Source organism: Acanthopagrus latus, chromosome 14 (genome assembly GCF_904848185.1).
Source record: "Acanthopagrus latus isolate v.2019 chromosome 14, fAcaLat1.1, whole genome shotgun sequence".
Lineage (NCBI taxonomy): Eukaryota > Metazoa > Chordata > Actinopteri > Spariformes > Sparidae > Acanthopagrus > Acanthopagrus latus.
In genome coordinates, this window is record NC_051052.1 from 3,143,604 (window position 1) to 3,163,408 (window position 19,805).

General features: G+C 40.1%; 2 protein-coding genes across 7 annotated transcripts in view; one reads left to right on the plus strand and one right to left on the minus strand.

Annotated features, from left to right (window-relative positions):
• Positions 1-582: 582 nt before the first annotated feature.
• Positions 583-13,811, minus strand: pnpla3 (patatin-like phospholipase domain containing 3). Its single transcript, XM_037122384.1, has 9 exons — positions 13,480-13,811; positions 12,320-12,552; positions 12,150-12,215; positions 9,656-9,865; positions 4,124-4,184; positions 3,834-4,010; positions 3,540-3,672; positions 3,258-3,365; positions 583-1,856 (listed from the first exon to the last, which is right to left on the minus strand). The coding sequence occupies exons 1-9, from the start codon at positions 13,664-13,666 to the stop codon at positions 1,619-1,621; spliced, it is 1,413 nt and encodes a 470-aa protein (XP_036978279.1). The 5' UTR covers positions 13,667-13,811; the 3' UTR covers positions 583-1,618.
• Positions 13,812-13,975: 164 nt separating this feature from the next.
• The window catches only part of sult4a1 (sulfotransferase family 4A, member 1), a 29,116-nt gene continuing 23,286 nt past the window's right edge, over positions 13,976-19,805 (plus strand). For all 6 annotated transcript variants that reach the window (XR_005079044.1, XR_005079046.1, XR_005079045.1 and 3 more), the window contains exon 1: positions 13,976-16,915. Coding sequence is in view for 2 of the 6 variants with exons in the window: in XM_037122388.1 (XP_036978283.1) it covers positions 16,747-16,915 (169 nt within the window). In the remaining 4 variants the exon portion in view is untranslated. The remainder of the gene's footprint in view (positions 16,916-19,805) is intronic.

Consider the following 19,805-nt stretch of genomic DNA (forward strand, 5'->3'; position numbering starts at 1 on the left):
AGTGTGATAGGGTGTCAACTTAATTGAGCCACAAAAGAAGTTGTAGTGTAACTTAAAGGTGGAATTTAAAAAAATTTTATCTAGCAAATTTATACAAAACATTGTCTGAAAATGACTCTTTCAAAAGTTAATGCAGGATTTTATATGTGTAGAGACAAGAACACAAATTCAGAAAAAATTTTCTTGCAAAGCTCCTAAAAACATGCTTTTTTCCCCTTTTTTTCCCCAAATTTGTGTGATACTGTATCACCTAAGGGAATCGCTGTTCTTGACTCTTCCTCTGAGTTAAGTGTAACTTTGACATTAACAAATATATTAGAAACATTCACATCCATGAAAAAAGTTTGTAATTGCCATATTTAATATGGGAATACTTTTTATATTCAAAAATGCTATCAAGTAATCACTGAAAAAGTAAAAATGATACAATCAAACACTTCTTTCAAATGTACTCTGGGATGATTTTGGTTCCTTTTTTCTGTAATCTCTTTGTGGCAACGTATTATGATTTGTGGCATGTGGCATCCTGGTCCTGTTTTCTAGTCTTACCATATGTTGTAGGCAGGCAAATAAACAAAACAATCAGTTTAAAAATCTTTAATCCTTAGAAGAGTAACGTAATTGTATTGACATAACTGTACATTTAAGTGATAACAGACATCAGGTTTACAAATTGAAGGTTAGCCCATATACTCTGATAACACTGACATTACATTAACACTGGTTAGCTTCTCTTGATCTGCACACTTTGCATCAGTGTTTAATTTTGGCAGTTTAAGTATTAACTTTACAGAGGTTTCATCAATAATTTCCCAGGAGCCACCTCACATCATCATGGAGGTCCGTTGCTGGCTTTACACATAGAAAATGGAATAGATTATCTTGCAAGAATATTGTATATATTTTTTCAAGATATAGATTTCTATTGTCTGGTCTTTGATATCATCTCAGTTAAAGGACACTTTAGTTTATTGCTAGATTATATTTATTTTTGCCATTTCTATTGGTTATGATAATATTCTCACCACAGTAGACAGCAGGGTGGGGCTCCTGCTGTAGCAAAAGCCACATAGGGAGCACAGAAACGGTCACACTTCTGGAGCAATGATAACTTCCCTTTCTGTTGAGAAGAACTGAGGCCAACAGACCTTCAATGTGACTGCTACAAGTTTAATTATGTCACCTAAAAAGCACCCAGGTGGCACCTTGAGATATCAAACAACTTTAAAATTCAACAGACATGATTAAAAGGACAAGAGGACAGATAAAAAGAGCCACTTGTGAGAAATCAAGGAGATCTTGATTCAGTTACCTGTATTATAATGAGAAATAAAAGCTTATTTGATTATTATTGAAACAAACAGGGAGGTAGGGTTGTATTAAGACAGTAAAACTATACACATTTCTGTGCTATACATTGAAACAGGTCATAAATCACATTCATGATCCTGTTCAGATGCCATCTTCCAGAGCACACATTCATATAATAATACACTTGGTGCGGTGTGGACTGGCTGTCAAATTGGTTACATTGTTACCACCCATGGATACACCAGGTCCTTGCAGTGCAAGTGGAGATTTGACCATGTCATTTTTAAAGTGCAGTTCCTGAGTAATTCTACTGTTCTTGGCTCTGAGGTTCATCCTTTAAGCCGACGAAGAAGCAGACTTGTTGTGGAGAGGATGGGGCAGTGTGAGGATGATGTTTGGAGGAAGAAGAGGTAGAGTTGGGGATCTCCCAGTAACTGCCATGGAGGTCCAGGGAGGAAAGAGCCGGTGGCTTGTCTTTCTGGATGGGATTGTCACACTCTGTAGGTAGAGGTGGTGTACTCAAGCATTTCCTCAGGCACGGCGCTCTGGTCAGAAACAAAGGTAAAGAGAGCAAATGTACTCCTTTGATAATTATTGGCCTTAAAATGTCTGACTCCTGTTGACCAAACATGCTGTCTGATTATGGCTAAAAACAAGAGTGCACAGGAAGTTGCACAGGAAAATGAACAGGTAGCTGTGTAAAGAATAAAAAATTAGATACACTGTTGTGAGACAAAAGTTTAAACCTTGCCTTTATACTTTGAAGTGAACAACCATTGTGTTAAACAGCATGATTGTTGGTTTGTCTTTTTCAGAGGGTTGTTGCTGATGGACAGTGGTTTTCAGTTGCTTTGAGATAATTTAACAAGCACTTTGTTTGACGCAAACTTTTTACTACCCTGAGGTGACCTCATGTAAATACTTCTACTGAAACGCTTCACACCATGAACTCACTAAAATAATCCAGATGATTTGGGCCTTACTGACATTTGAAAAAAAGTGTCTTCATTTCAGATTGAATCAAAGAGATTTTGTTCGTTTTGTTTGTCTCACTATACCCATGGCATGACATACTGTGTTGAGAGGCTTAAACATAACTCTAGCTAATGTGTCATCATGTTAGTCAGCAAGGGTTTGAGAGTCTGTTAGTGAGTGCCACTATTACTGCTCGCTGCCATTTCATTGACCAGCAGAGCCACAGTGAACCCACAGCTCTGGACACAGCAGTTCCAAACCCACTGTTTTAGACATATGGTTCCCGAATTGTTTTTTTTAACCCTTCTTTAACTTTCATCATCACAGTTAGACAGTAATTACACCATTAGCTTTAAAGAGTTACATTGTGAACATTATTATCACTAATAAAAACCATTGTTGTTGTTTCTGCTTTTTTTAAAAATTACAATTATAGGAGTGATAGTTTTCCAAAAACACATGGCACATATGAAAGCAAAATATCATTTTATGTGGAACTGTGAAAACTAACTGCAAAAGAAAAAGAACTCTGCTGATGGAAAGGCAAAGGAGGTAAAGAGCGAGACTGATAGAAACGTTGGTAGAATGAGAGTAAATAATTTCCCTTTATCACCGGCACACTGGTCTTATTTTTTCCACTTCATCAGTAAATAACAAAACCTGCCTACTTGTAAATATAATCGGGTGTTTTACTCATTGTTTATTCACAACCCTGGCATCAGGGTTTCTAGGTCAAACTGGGATTCTTATAGTTGTTTTTTTCCTTGGGGCAGCAGCCATGCTGCCAGGACTAGCAATGTTGCTAGTGCCAACAGTAATACAGTTTTACTGTTCCGCATTGCTACTCAATAAATGTGAAAAAAATTACTCTGATTAAAAGTAGTGAGCACTTGTTAAATGGACATATGTAATGGAGCACAGTATGACTGAACCGGAATATTGTTTGCACTGTATAGAAAATCATTTGTCACCTTTTGGAATTGGCTGGTGCTCCTTTCCAGGCCTGTCTGTAAACATCACCCGCCACTCCAGCCAGCCAGCTCACATCAGCTGGCACCTCTGGAATCCACTCCACAAACCTGGACAGAGGAGAAATGATTTTGTATGGATGAGCACTAAGGTGATGTTTAATACTGAAATGGGCAACTCAGTCATGGAGCTGACTCTTGCCACGAGATGAGTGGAAATAAGTTCTTTAAAGCTCTTTTGGTCAAAGTTGAGGCAAAACCTCAACTGTTTCGATCTATACTCACCTCTGGGCCACTGAGTAGGCTGACTGCATAGGGAGTGTATATGGCATGAGCATGTAGGAGGCCACTCTCACAGGCAACATCTCAGACACCTTGGCATACAGGCCAGTCTTTTCTTGGCAGGCCTCACAGAACACTGACAAGCACACATACAGTATATGATCAGTCAGCCGCATGGCATGTTTACGCCATTATTTATACATTTATCAGTTTATATAGGATGAAAAAAAACATAAATCTTTGACATTTAACTTTAACCCTTCACTATGAATGGTGTAGTCCTGGATGACACCCCACCTTTCTTGATGGGCGGAGGTAGAGCGATCTGCTCATCAAGCCACCAGTGCCGTTTACGCAGCAACCAGAGCCTTCGAAGCACCCACTCTTTTGTGGTTTCTGTGTGCTGGCAGCAGCTTGTGGGTGGGTTCTCTGGCAGGGAGGGGCCTGACGTCGGACACTCCAGCATCACGAGGTCTGGCACCACAAAACGTGACATCAGTGACACAGTTCAAACGTCAGGGATGGAGGCTGATAGGGATGCATCATAATGTGATCATAACATGGGAACACAACAGTAAGATACTCACTGTTCTCTTCCAGGAAGCGTAGCGCATCCTTATAACCACTTTGACACATCTCAGCCAGTATCTGTGGAGAGGAGGACAGCACAGCTTATATATGGGAAAACAAAGATCTGTCTTTGTCTGGCATTTTATTGACTTAACATTATTGATCAGTGACATAGGGCCTGTGCAGGGAAACCAGCAAGGTCCCAATTGTTTTTCGGATGACGACATTTTTGTCCCAAATGATCTCATTTTTCACTGCATGAACATACCTCAAAACTCACCAAACTTGGAATATAGGTCACACCTGCCAAGATTTTTTTTAATAATCTATGAATTGCGAATGTCCACCACTAGGTGGCACTATAATCAAGAAAGTGCGTTATGGCTTATAACTGCCAGATAGTTTATCACACATTCAAAAACCTCATATCCGTGCATTCACTGAATTGTGCTGAATCTCGTGACATAGTCCATGCCCATTTCCACCTACCATTTTATCTTTTTACCATTAAAATTTATCAAAAGAATTTTAAGAATACTCAAGTTATTAAATGACAACTTTGTGCGGATTTTGCGCAAAACAGAAAGTGTTGCATATCTTAACATTGGTGTATCTGAATGACATGAAACTCAGGTGACTACTTGCTCATGAGCTTCTGAGGCTGAGACTGCAAGGTCCCATTCATCACTGCTTGCCGCTTTAATTACCATTATTAAAGTATGCCCATTGAACGTGATAAACTTAACTTTGAATTGACATATTAGCCTTCAGCTTCTGGCCGTGATAGCATGCTGGTATTGATAAGAGTGTTTCATATACAGTGCTGCCTAAGTTAAGCTTCAAAGAGCAAGCATAGCTCTAACCATTCTTAAAGAAGCATTTAAAAATGTCGAGTACAGTTCACAGTACAATTGGTGATCTGTTAATCTTTACAAGTCAAACCTTGTGCAATAGTGCAATAGTCATAGGGACTATAAAACATTAAAATCAAATCATGACCTTAAATTCAAAAGACAAATCAAAATGTGGATATAGAGAACTGTGGCAACCTGTGCATTTACTGTTTATTCAATTATTAAAGACAAACAGCTCACTTGCTGTCTTTTTAATGTTTTATTTTTCATTTGACACAGTATATGCTTATAGATATAACAATGTGTATTGTATTTCAAATCTTTTCTTTGGTTGTTTTTTATTTAGGCAATTCAAATCATCCATACAATGCTGAATGCAAACCTTTACATTTGTATCAATCATCTCATCTTACTGCAAAATAATTGAATGAACTAAATAAATAATTACTAAATAAAACTATACATTTAAGAAAGTTGGCAAGTACTTAATGCTTTTTAAAGTTTTTGTTGTCTTTTGATGCATTTTTTATTTTATATTTTTCATTGTGTACAATTCTTAACTTTATGTATTCATATTCCTATAAGACCTACTATGATTTACAATAATTTAGATGAATTGTTTATGTGGTATTATTTGTGAAATCTGGTTATGTTTCATGATAAATCACCATGCTAAAAGGTGATGCAAATATATGCGGTGCTGTATCATCAGAAACTCAAGGTCAGTTTGTTGTATTGCATAAGATCAACTTCTTAAATAAAAGAGGGTTCTGACATCTTCATCACAGCTAATTCACTGGCTGGACAGACCATCAGATCATGGGACAAAATACACAGAGGTCCCTGTGTTGTTTGGTGTTTCCTCCCTCAAGGACTGTGGTGCAAGAACACACATGCTCCTCTCACACAGACATTACACCCAATTACATAATCGTGGTGTTGCATGCGCACATGAGGGAGGTGGTCAGGAGCTAGGCTGTATGAGAACACAGTAAACAACTCCACCCAACAAGATTAAAGCTCACCTCATTTTAAAGGTTACCTCACGATCATCACACAACAGGAAATAATGAAAGGAAACAGGGGATAAAGGACAGTGACGGCAAGTGAAACCAGAGACAGAGGGTAGATCCAGACACTACCTCCTTTCAGTGACAGGTAAATAAATGGAGGAAGATTAGGAAAGTAAAGAGGGAAGCAAAAAATGCCATGGAGTGAAGGTTCTCAAAAGACACATCTTAGTGGCCTGCATATGAAACATTATTGTACTCTGTACTGTCCCTCCAGCTATCGTGTGCCTGAAAGGGTTGAGTCATACATATCAAAATAATCACCAAGCCCTTACAAGGTTGCAGTGTGGAATTTCTCTATAAAAGCAAGGAATCTCTGTCTGTCTATGTGTGTCCGTTCCTCAAATATCTCTGCGGATCAGGATCAGACTGACCTGAGTTTCCACATGGCTGCTGCATGGTTCAAGGGTGTGCAACGTCGAATTTGTTTGGACTGCAATGATACTGTTAATAATTTATTTCATAAATGCTTTACAAATTCCGCTAGCATTGCTAACTGTAGCCACCACAGCCACATGCACACCAGAGCCAATCACTGCAGAGCCCACCTCCACCTCCCACCGTAAGAAACAAGCGGATTTATACCTTCAGCGGCGCGAGCTGGGCCGGGATTTTGCCGGCAGTTCGGTCCCGTTCTGTTCTGTTCTGTGCATCTAAACTGACTGCTGTGGATTCGACTAAGCAAGTCCGGACCGAGTCTGTTCGGGTCTGAGGAGATCCGGAGATGCGCGGACAACAGAGTGGAATCGGAATCTGTGGATGTTTGTGTGTACCGGCAGGTCCAAAACCGGACTAGGGTAAATAATGTCCGACGGCAACGACGGTCGGTGTAGAGACAGAGATAGAAACAGCAATATTGAGAGTTGAGAGATTTGTGACATTTAGCGTGTTTGGAGACTATAGTTAGTGTGGTATGTAGTGTTTGGTGTAGTGTGTTTAGTGTGTAGTGGAGTCGGTTTTTTGATGAGAAGACTGCTGAATGTGGAGCAGGCAGTGCAGCTCTTCATTCAGCTGGAAGGATCTCAGGCAGACCTGAGCATTGCCTGCATTTAAATGTAAATAGTTACATATAACTTTGTGCATTTTTAAAATGTATGCACATATTTCGCAAACAACAATTTAGATTTGCATTATAAGTAATAAAAAAAATGGTTTATTAAACATATTTATGGTTTTCACAGTAAAAAAATCAACTTTTTCTACGTGGATTTTATGTTTTTTTTTGTGATTTTAGGTCCATTGTGTTAATACAGTATGTCAAAATAAAAAATAAAAAAAAACTGCACAGTCACATGTGAGGTTGTGCTGAAAATAATGACACCAAATAAATAGTTTTAACGGTGAAATATAATGGCAAAATCAAAAATAGTCAAAAACGGCCAATTATACCCTGGAATATCGGATTTCACAACAAACCTAAATATCCATGACGTCCCACCTACAAACACAGCCTCATTTGGCCATGCATGAAATAGCTACTTAACCTCCCACTTTTCTATAGGAATACATATTTCCTAGTGGCACTGCACTAATTACTTTAATTAATCCCATCAAGCTGGGGGATGATTCCTATCCTACAGTAACATCTGCCAGCCTCTGACAGTTTCGGTGCTTGCTTTGGATGATGTTAGTTTAAGCAGATGGTTGTAGATTAAAGTTAATGCCTTCAGATTCAATAAGACCATGTGGCAGATGTTGATGAAAAGGAAATGGAACGAGAGAGGGGAAGGGATGACCCGCAGCAAATGGCTACAGGTCAGACTGGAACCCTGGGGCGCTGCAGTGAGGACAGGTCCTCCGTATATGGGTCGCATGCTTACACACCGGGGTGCCCCAAATCACATGCTGTTACATTTGTTTCAACTATTTTTTTCAGTTTGGTCCATAAAGCCCAGTAATGCACAACCCTGGAAGATGTTTTTGTACAAAACATAACTGTGATACATATTCTAGATTTCTTATTGTGTATATTTTTAAACTGTATGTGTTTACATCCCTATTAGAGCTAACTACTATGTTTTACAATAATTTTATGCAAATTATACAACAACACTCTGAACACTGAAGTTTTTTTTTTTTCCTTTACGGTCGTCTTTGACAATCAACATGATAACTGATGTTGGCTCCTACAAAACTAGAATGGCACTCAGTAGAGTGCATACCTCTGCCAATGCCCAACACTGGTTTTTCCACGCACTCTAGATACCAGCCACCTAAAAAGCCTGAGTTGTTTCATCAAAGATCTGGGCTGATCCTCCATCCAAGTTTCGTGGAAATCCTTTCAGTAGTTTTTGTATAATTCTGCCAACAAACCAACCAACCAGCAAACGGACATGGGTGAAAACATAATCTCCTTTGCAGAGGTAATTATGACTAAAAACCCAGAAGATGACGAATGATGGATTCTCTTAACTATTCTACAGCCATCAGTATCAATTGGCATTGCTATGTACAGAATGCCATTTTTCATCAATGTGAATTATCACATAGTATGTCATATTGTCTCCCTAAAAGGTTCTATATTATCTGGCTATTTTGTCACTTTATCTACCAGCCAGTCTTTACATTTGCTTGTTTCAAGTATGGTGTTGGGTAGTGGATCTTAAAACTGCAGAGTAAAGGGTTAGAGCTGAGGGGAAGCTATCATTTGGATGGTTATTCTTTGGGTTATTTAATGTAAGATTCCTTTCATGTTACAGACTTTAAGGGGATATTACGGTGTAAGTTTAATCCATGTTCTAACACAGCTTGACACCGAGTACGACCCCCCCGAGAGATAAAGTTTGCGGACCACTAGCTTGCGTACATTATGTACGTTGCAGTAGATGGGTCCAAGTATAAATCGCCATCAAATAATACTCAGAACAGCTCCAAACATTGGAAACAGGGTCCCAGCACATATTTCGAGGCATCAAACATTTGATATCGTTGCCGGCTTTGTTGGAAAAGATAAACAAAACTCCCGCCCAAGAAGCCTCCTTGTTGTAGGGAAGCCCTGTGAGTCGATTACCGAGTGCAGTAAAGTCCCGCAGTAATGATATTCACTGAGCTGCGGAACTCTACTGCACTCGGTAATGGACTCACAGGGCTTCCCCACAATGAGCCTGCAGCTGGAGAGGTGAGTTTTGTTTATCTTTTCTGACAAAGCCAGCAACTATATCATGTTTGATGCCTTGAAATATATGCTGGGACCCTATTTGTAATGTTGCTGAAGTTTGGTGCTGTTCTGAGCATTATTTGTGGCTTTTTGATGGCGATTTACACTTGGACCCATTTACAGCAGTGTATTGTTGTTGTGAGGTCGTTTCTGAGGATGCTAAAACTATGTAAGCTAGCGGTCCACAAACTCAAGGGGAGGTCGTACTCGGTGTCATGGTGTGTTAGACCATGGATTAAACTTACACCGGAGTATCCCTTTAATTTGATCCATTTTAGATTAAAAAAAAAACAAACCATTGACTGGTGTAGCTTTAATGGACTTGAAATAGACACTGTGTTGCTGTGACATGTAGGAAAACAGCAAATATCAAACTAAGATTCCTCAATTTTAAGTGACAGAGATTCAGAAACAATTACACCACCTGAGAGAGTAGAATGTCCGCGCTGATGCTGAAGCATTGCCTACCTTAGGTTCTGGTGGAAACAGCGCTCTGCTGAGGCGGTACATGTTCCCCAGGTTCATCTGGATGCTGGTGTTGGTGAAGCGCAGCTCATGGAAGCTGGTGGAGTTGTCGCGGGGACAGATGTCACTCTCTCCAGAGAAGGGCGATATGGTGATGGTATTTTTGAGCTCCGACTGTGGCAGGTTGTCACTAATCCCGCCATCCACATAACGCTAAATACACAGATAATGACATATATAATTACCTATTTTCAATTAAAATGTTGACATAGTTTTGACTTGAACCCACTGAACATGCCACTGTATGTGATCATAACAGAACAGGTCTCACTGAAACACACTGAATATTGTTCTTGGCTGCTGCATCGTGATAATGGGGCCAGGCTCAAGACAAATGTTTTGGTAACACACAAACATTATGATCACATAATCTAGTGACGTGCATTTGCCCGGACATAAAATCATCAGAAGACAGCTTTTCATAATCAAAACACAAAACAAGAACCTGCTTACATCTCTCTAACACATTTGTATGTGTGACAAAATTTTAAGAGACTTGATCTGTGGCTGTAGGCTCTTTATGTGAAAATTTCAGAACAAATATCAGTCACAGTTTATTAGAAGAAAAATAACACTGTCACATATCCATGTCTGTATCTGCCTCAAACCCAGTATCAGTTAGGCTTTAGCTACAATTTTAGTTTTTTGATGTAATAGTTTTCCTGGGGAATTTTTTGCAATGGCTTTTAAAATCTGAATCTAGTCTGATCTAATTAAATCTAAACCAATGTGAATTTAAACTTCCTGGAAACTATTTCCTTATCTATGTAACTTATGTATGGTATTGATTTGTAATTAAAGAATTAAAAGAAAGCCAATGTCTACAAAGGCTCCTTTTTCAGCATGAAATGACACAGTCCTTTCTAAGAACTTTCTAAGACCTCCCTGATATAAGAGAAAACGTGTATCACACAGTGATACCACACACTCATGCACGAGTTAATGAGTCACACAGGGCTCTGAGCCAGCGGTGGTTGAGGCAGCAGAAAGAACACAATGTACAGAATCCATAGATAACGTGTGCAGACGGACTATGTGCATGTATACGTGTATGTACTTGTGACATGTTAACAGTACAGTTACAGTCTAAAATCCAGGGTTTTGCATTTCCATCACAACTGGGTTACCTGCTGGACGATGTGTCTTAAAATACTGATGCACTTGTCCCAATCCCTGCAGTACTATTACCACTAACAAAGTGGCTCCACTAATTCCCCTAGTTTCATTTACTATAACTTCTTCACAAAGCCTCCTGTTATTTATTTAAAAAGCTTTCATTATAACAAAGCATAAACTTTGCATGTTCTTCAGCAGTAACTAAACATGACTCCTGAAGCCACTGAAAGTAGGGGATAACTGCAAAAAATGTGTTTATGTTAATTTTCTGTGTATATACTGGGGTGTAAAAAAATTAATCAATATGAATCAGAAATTGCTTTTAAAGTTGAAGACACAACTATGCCAATGAGCAGACCTCTGGATCGATCTAAATGTACTGTCAACTGGTCGATGGCCTGATTTAGTTAGAAATTATAAAATGGTTCAGTGAAGCTATTACGCTGCTACTTCCTCACAGCGTTTGCAAACTCTTGTAGAAAGTTCGAAGGTCAGCGGGAGACTTTTGCAAGATGCGCCACAGAAACGTTAGCGTAGCATTGCCCATATGAATCAAATTAAAAATAATTCAAAATAAAAAGAATTGTCCTTCAATTATTTCGTAGCCCATGTATCTAGATACATATCAAATCGCCTTATAAGGGAGCAATGTAAACCCCTACTATATATAATATATATTCTAAAAGACCATTAGGCAAAAAAATATGTTTGCTTTCATCCAAATTCTTTAACTCACAGTTCAACTGCTTTTTGTCAATACCCTTATTTGCACTTTCATTATGTGGTATATCAGTTGACCTTTGTTTTTTGTTATGGCTTAGTTATGATCGTGTTTGTATGACCTGGCAACAGAGGGTGGGAAACAGGCCTGATAAGTGCTGCCTGTTCAAAGTGGAACCAACAAGGCTGTCAATCTGAATAAGATCACTGTCAAAGTCCAATGGGAGCTGATAAATTAAGTTGAAGGCAGCCTTGGTATGAGAAAGTAGTATCTGTAGTTAAAATGATTACCACAGTTCTTCTTCTTACTGTGCAAATGTCTGATCGTGATCACTTCAGAACCAATAGTTCTTCAAATTACAGACCACGATCTCCATTAATACAACACTTCCACTGTCTTACTCATTAGGATTTCCTGTTCTGCTTTGCTGGTTCTACATTTTTCTGAAACAAGCGTGTGAGTGAATTCCATTCTTCTTCTTTTTTAAACTTTCCTTTTCGTGACAAGCTCCCCAAAGAATGGCTTAAATCACAAGTGTGCATTCCAGAAGCATAAACCTAAGGTAAACCTTGATGAGAAGAAAGTCAACCAGATACCTACCACTCCTCTGAAGGATGGAGGAATCAGCCCGCAGTAGATGGGAATGAAACAACTACAGACCAGCGCCTGTGGACAGAGTGCAGGTTTACACCAGAGTAAATCTGTTTCCTGTCGAGGCCCTAAAGGCTTCTCAAAGTTGAACAGGTAACCATGTCCCCACCATCCCGTACCTGGATGAGCTCCTCTTTGGAGGTGAACTCCGACACCAGCACGTTCTCCCCATCAGACACTCTGGTTAGCGAGACACACAGCCGCCCCGAGGCCAGAACATGTGCGTCAGAGGCCAGTTCACGATTCAGTCCAGTCTTTATCACCTTGACCAAGTTGAAGGATGGATGAAGGGGGCCCAGGTTTCTCTTCCTGGCCTCTTTTGCCACCTCAATGACATCTTCACAGCATTTAGCTAAAATAAGAAGGAAAGGGGAGGAGGTTAGACTCATGCAAACATGTAACTTTGTGCAGTGAAGAAACCTTGTGGCCGATACGCCACAAAAAACAAAACAAAAAACACTTCTACAAGTGTGACCATGCATCTGAATCAATATTCAATAAAGCTAATAGGAGTCAGTGACCAACAGTGACCTTTGCAAGCGCTCTTCTGAGCCCATGCTGATGTCACTGCAGCTTTTCAGTGGTCAGGTAGCATAGGTTGGTCTGCAGTCTCACAGCTCACATGTCAACCCTGCTGACTGCTTATTGGTGGAGGGATATGTTTGTATGTAGGTATGTATATTCGGTAACACTTTTTTAAGTTAATAAGTCTTACATTTTTAACAAATATTTAGTTAACAGTTATCTAATATGCTTTACAAACCATTTAATTAGCAATTGTAATGGTTTATAAACATCAGTTGCAAACCCTTTATACAGCATTTAATTATTCTGTTTAACAACAAAATAACTGTTAACTAAAGTTAATTTATCTATGAGTCGCCATTTCTTATACTTCATCATACATTTTCACCATTTCGTTAACTGAATTAATTTATATCAAATTAATATCGTATACACATTTACATGCATATATAGCCTATTTATTCAAATTTAAAATTACAAGTGTTTGAATTTGTATTTGAAAGCCGTGTTGATGACATTCAGATAGAAAAAGGTTTTTCAACGCACTTTATGTAAAATATATAATGAAATATATACATAATATATAAAACAGGATCCAGTTATAACAGAACTATAAACAAACTGGACCCCCACCTCGCAAAAAAACAAAAACCCATAAATCATAACGTATAACAGTAATAATAATAACAACTATAATGACGGATTTCCGGTGTCCTCCAAGGAGCAAAAACAAAGCTACAGCGGTATGTCTTACTTATGGACGCCTGACTGGCGAGCACCGAGGCGGTCAGAGCACCGGCAGAAGCCCCGTACAGCCTGGTGGCCCGTCTGACGAGGTATGGCGCTTTCTCCAGCAGACAGCTGGCAACTCCGATGTGGTAAATCCCCAGGAACCCGCACCCCGCGAATGACAGGTTCCAGCCTCCGTTTAGGTCGAACATGGCGGGTTATTCCCCGCCTGGGGCGCCCTAACAGCAGACAGTGCGCGGCGGCTGAAGGGGAAAGCCACTCCGCGGAGTGAAGCACGAGACAAACTGGACCCTCAGTTAGTTACTGGTTCAGTACAGCTGCTTGTTTAGAGCTGGGTCTGAAGAGGGAAGTGCAAGGGGACGTCTGCTGATGACACCTTCAGGTGCTGTCAGAACTATCAGCACCCTTACATGAGCGGGGCAACAGTGCGTCTATCGGGAAGTGCATTCTCACGAAAAGCTACGAGAGTGTATATAGTATTTTAAAAAGAGTTAACAAACAAGTTTCACTGCAATTATTCTCTTACGCTTCTCTTCACGTTACATAAACATACACGTACCGTGTGTGGCTAAAAGGGTTGCCTACTGTTTCATTGTCCAGAGTTACTATCATTTGACAAAGGAATTTCATGAGTTTGTTTATTGACACGTAGACTGTATGATGATAATTTGCAGTGTTTCTAAGTGAGGGTGACGGCACTAGATGTGTCGCAAATGATTTAACAATTGCAGGATTTATGAGGATCCGTAAAGGCAACATACGTAGCTGAAACCTGATTGGATTAATGCACGTCTATCAAGTCCCTTTTCTACACAGCAGCCAATCAACATGGGAGAAAGACAAGCCAAAAACGCATGATGTCATGCCCTCTTTAAAAAATGGGAAAGAAAAGAAAAACACACTAACGCAAGGCCAGTCAGTTATTTAAGTGGATCATTAAACATCTGTATTGGTGGCAGACCACACTCTCCATTTCAGTGAGTTAGGAAAGTTGCCAAGTTTGTTGGCACAGCTCGGTCAACGGTCTGGGAAGTCCAGCTATGCCACAACAATGACCTTTAATGAAGTCTTAAAAAGATTACACTAACATCACAAAAGTTACTCACAATGAAAATAAGATATATTTGCCAGTTGTCTGTTGACCTGGGGGAGGGGTATTGTTAAAAAGCCTATCACATTAATACAAATGAGATAAGATGAAATATCTTAATTAGATCAACTTTTGAGTAGACCATACACCGTAATAAGAGTTACTGAAATCATAGAATAGGATCGGGCATTAATGTATGCAAAACAAAAGCATAAGTAGATTATAATACAATATGTTTGTTAACATTTTATCATAGTGACAGGACAAGTAATTCAAGAAGAATATCCCTAAGAATATCTATGTTTGCTGAGTGCATTGATGCTAACTGTCCTTACAGCAACATTATTCAGCCGTTTTACCTCAAAATCATTTTGGAGGTATGGTTACCCATATTATGCTAATGGTGTCTCAGTCACAGCCTCCCTGCCCCTCTTTCACTTGCTCCTGCACCGTGTAAATTCCGTGAGAGGGTAGGGCTATAGTGTTGCGTACATGTTAATTTCAAGATAAAGGTTTTCAACACATAACATTGTTATGACATAATGATTTGAGTGTGAAGTTTAAATCCAATCAAATACATTATATTAATGTAGCCCAAAACCACAATCACACTGCCTTAGTGGGCTTTACAGTCTGTACAATGAACAACATCCTCTGTCCTATATGACATGTGCTGGTTGAGTTATAGATGGTTTGAGGTTGAAACTGGGCTTTAATACACTTCACTGCATCAGGAATTAATCAATAAAGGTATCAAACTTGTAAACTGTACACCTCTTTATCATGATCTTATTGGATAATTTCACACAAAATGAAAATCCGGGTATAATCTATTCACCCTTATGCTGACAGAAAGTCTGGTGGAGATTTGTAGTCCACAAAACATTTCTAGAGCTTCACAGCAAAACAATGTTGCAGTAATTTTCTGAACAGCTGAAGTACGTGGGAAATGGTACTAAAGGTGGTACTAAAATTAAAAAAAAACCAAACAAAACAAACAAACAAAAAACAAACATAAAATGACTCCATGACTCCATCTGCTGCATCTAAGTCTCAGGCAGCCCATAGATGCCAAAGCGGAAATCTTGACTGTAGCTGTGAAGATCAAAGTAACAATAACAGCATAATTTAAAGTTAGACTCCACCAATTTCTCACATTAACGTGTATTTACAGGTCTTGGGGAGTACTACTTAATATGTTAAAAAAGTAATTCAAAGCCTTTAGTTGCAGAGGAAGCTGCATGTAATCTGATAAATTGCCTCTAGTGCTAAATTGCATTGTGGATAATGTAGGAACCAGGTTTTTAAAAAAGGTGGAAGGACATGTGGAATAAAAAAGATGATATATCTTGTTCTGCAGTGTTGATTGTGATCATCTGGGCATATGTCCACAATCCTTCCACCAGCTTTCCCTAATGCAAACCACCGATTTTCAAATCCTGGCACGTACATAACCCACATGCAGTGGCATGAACACACTTTAATATGGAGCGCTGTATATATTAAGTGCAGTGTGCTGTGTTTCTGGTATTGTTATGCATTACGCTTTTAAAGTAAGCATCATACACGTTATTGATTTATAAGAGGAATGGATAAAAAATGCACATAATTAAACAAGAGAGGAGTCAAACTTAAGCGCACTCGCACACACTGTAAAAACCCATAGGACGTACACAGACTACACCATATTATACTATTATACATGATACTGATCTAACTTTAATCTAACTGAAGGCTATAGAATATTATAGACCCATGCATGATTTATGTAGCAGCATGCTAATTGAGTTGGTTGCAATATGAAGCTCTGTAAGACGAGACGATTATAAAACAAGAATTGGATTAATCCAGCAGCCGAATGGTAGTTCGACTGAAGCGGCCTTCCTCTGCAGGAGCGCGCATCCTCGAGCCTGGCGAGAATGGTCCTGATGCTGGGACTCGTGCACGCGCATTACATCACTTCTCTCCCGCATGATTGGCTGGAGGTCAACCGGTCCGCTTGCCATGCAGCTCCACTGCGAGCTTCAGCATCACGAAGCAAGCAGCAGCGGTGTTCCAAAACATCACCACCGCCATCACCATCACCACCATCTTCATCGTCATTACCTCTGATCACGATACCAAGCTGTTCGCGTGGCTGTGCGCGTTTTCTTGTCCTTGCGCTGGCGACTTGTTTCGAGGATGGCCGAGAGCGAGGCAGACACGCCGAGCACGCCGATTGAGTTTGAGAGCAAATACTTCGAGTTTGATGGAGTGCGGCTGCCGCCCTTCTGCAGGGGGAAGATGGAGGAGATCGCCAACTTCTCGCTCAGAAGTAGCGACATATGGATTGTCACCTACCCGAAGTCAGGTAAACGAGCCTCTGCGTCACCTTCTGCACAGCGCTGGCTATGTCTTCGCACCCTCTTGGCTGGTTTGCTGCTCTCTGCTGCAGCGGCGACTGCAGGGCTTCCCTTGTGGTTATTAAAGTTTCATCATATACATAAAGTGCAGGGCGAGCAAATATACATCCTCCGTCAGCCACAGGGATCCTTTCGCATTGCGCAGCCACTAAACACGCATGCATTTTGCAGATCAGGCCGTGCGTTGGGCGGGTCACAGTTATCAGACTGACTCACAGCTCTGTTTATATGGCGCTTGTGCCGCAGAGCTCCATTTATGGGCTCTCTAATAAGCCATTACAATCAGCAGCGGTGTCAGCATGGATGATCAGGTGCACACAAATGAAGTCAAGTTAAGTAAATCGGCAATGCCTGGCTTTAATGCACAGCATATACACGTCTAGCCTGGCCCTTTGCATCCTCCATAACCACACGCTGGCTGTCAGACTCATGGAAGTTAATGTTTACACTGGGAGTGTTGTGGCGCAGCGCTGCTGCAGGCCGGCGGCCGCACGCTGGGCCTCGCTGTGCGCTGGGTGGGTCCGGTCATGTGACGGCGGATGGACAGCTTGAGCTAGGGAGTTTGATTATTGTCGTGGGAATTATTGGTCAGCAGCATAGTTACATGTGTAGGCTTCTGTAGGCTGATGGGGGGAAAAGTCAGCTGTGCACTGTGTTACTTAATCATCATCCAAAGGGATATTAAGGAAAAGGCAGCCTTTATTTATAGCCTTTTCCCATCATGGACAGGGGGTTCACATTCTGCTTTAACACAGTTAAACACAACACTGGCTCTTAATGTTTTCAGACTTTATAAAAAAAATGTTTTATCTTCGAACATCAAATAATAGTGCATATTATGTTATAGTATGACATTATAAGGATTGAATATTGACACATACTTTAAACCATTAATTGATATAGAAGATGGAGGTGAAATTATTGTCATTAGGCTATTAGTGTTTCGTGGCCAGCCAAAACTTTCTTTGAGAAATGGAGGAGCTGGCACAATGAAAATGTCACATGCTGAAAGATGACACATTACTAAGCAACAAGTGTGTCTTGAAAAGAAAAACGGCCTGATCACAGCAGTAAGCTGTGCAGCTGACCAAGCTTAGCTCCTCAGCTTAGCGGGGTAACTTCCAAGACAAAAGGTTAGCATAGCGAAGCTTGTTATGAAGACCATTGGCTCGTGTCTCATAACTGACTGCCTATGGAGCAATTTATACTCTGAGAGATGAGGGTTAGAGCAAGGTGAAAGGTGCAGAAAGCTCAGATAGGTTCCTCCATATTGGGATCTCCAGCTCGCGGTCCCCTTAAAGTCAGCACTATCAAGATGGCTTGCTGCTGGTCAATGGGGCAAATTCACAAGTCAAACTTCCTGAAAGATGAACGTCATATGAAAAAATTAGGGTTTAGGCCATTGGAATGAATTTGGGAGTCAAATATGATTAGAAGAGCATAAAGAATATTAGAATGCTACAATCCCTATTTGAATGTGTTTTTTTCTTAAATAGAGCTGTTGGCCAATTGAGAGAATCTCACCCTGCCTTGGACCTCAAGCCCATTTAGCGTTTTTTTCTTGCAGGACAGCACAGGCAGCACTACACTGGAGCGCTGGGATGAAGCGCTTGTGCAAAGCGCAGGTTTTCTAGCTAGATAACATATCACTAAGTTAACAGAGTGGTTGCAACATTCAGTGTCTGGCTGAGCTGCTCCCACAAATGGGCTCTGTTATGATGTGTTTTTGGCCTAAATGCATGTGAAAATGAAATGTGCTTGTCATGCCTAGTACATTTTTTTCATTTTCAATATCATACTCAATTTGCTAATGTTAACCTCTGATGTTAACAGAAAGCAATGCTTCACTCCTTATCACAGGGCATACCAGTGCCTAAGCTTAATTATTACTTTGCAAGAAAAGTACCGGTAGGCCTATCAGTTGAGTGATTATTGGAGCATCCTCTGGTAGTCAGAACATATAACAACAACACACTAGCCCGGGTACGCATTGTATAAGTATGAAGTAAATAAAAAGGCCAACCAATTTGAATACACAGTAATTCTAACATGAAATACTAAAGAATGAAATTAGAATAGGATATAAGAGGAAGGTTGATACCTTTAGTATGTGAATCAACCAATGGTGGCGATTCCCTTAGAATTATTAGAAATTGGCTCAGATATGTGCTGTTCTAATTCCTGGTGTGACCGGGCTTTCAGTGTGAGTATATTTAAACTTATATTGTAACAATTCCAAAAGCACACAGTGTAGGTCTGTGAATAGGTTTCTTGGTGGATTCATGAATGGAATGTATATTGGAAACATTACTTGGTATTATACACATGCAGTAACATGATACTGTGGCAGAACGCACTCGGGCCCTTCTCTCCTGTTTGTAACAGACCGTGCTGCTTCCTATTAATGTTATGCCCTGCAAGCATAGATTTACGCTGCATCTATCCTGTCCAGAGAGGCTTGTGTCAACAAGATTTGTTTTAGCTCTTCTGGACCAGAGTAGCCAGCTGCAGAAAGACAACTGTGCTTCTCTAAAAGATCAAATCAAATCAAATTGTTGATGTTTGACACAGTATGCTAGAGTTTATTAATTCAAATCACAGGTCAAATAAGTGTGTGGAATGTGAAAGGTGTCACTTGTCGTGGCATAATGTGGCCATTATCACAACTATTTCAGCTTCTTTCTCTTTTTAAATTTTGTGTTCACTCTCAGGCAGCTGTTCTCAGTGAAAAAGGTCTAAAACCCCTCTGTACACTTCCTGGGCAGTGCCCAGTACAGAGCAGAGACAATGTTAGTGACTAAGGTAACTCCAAGAGATAAAGAGCTAGTATATATTGGT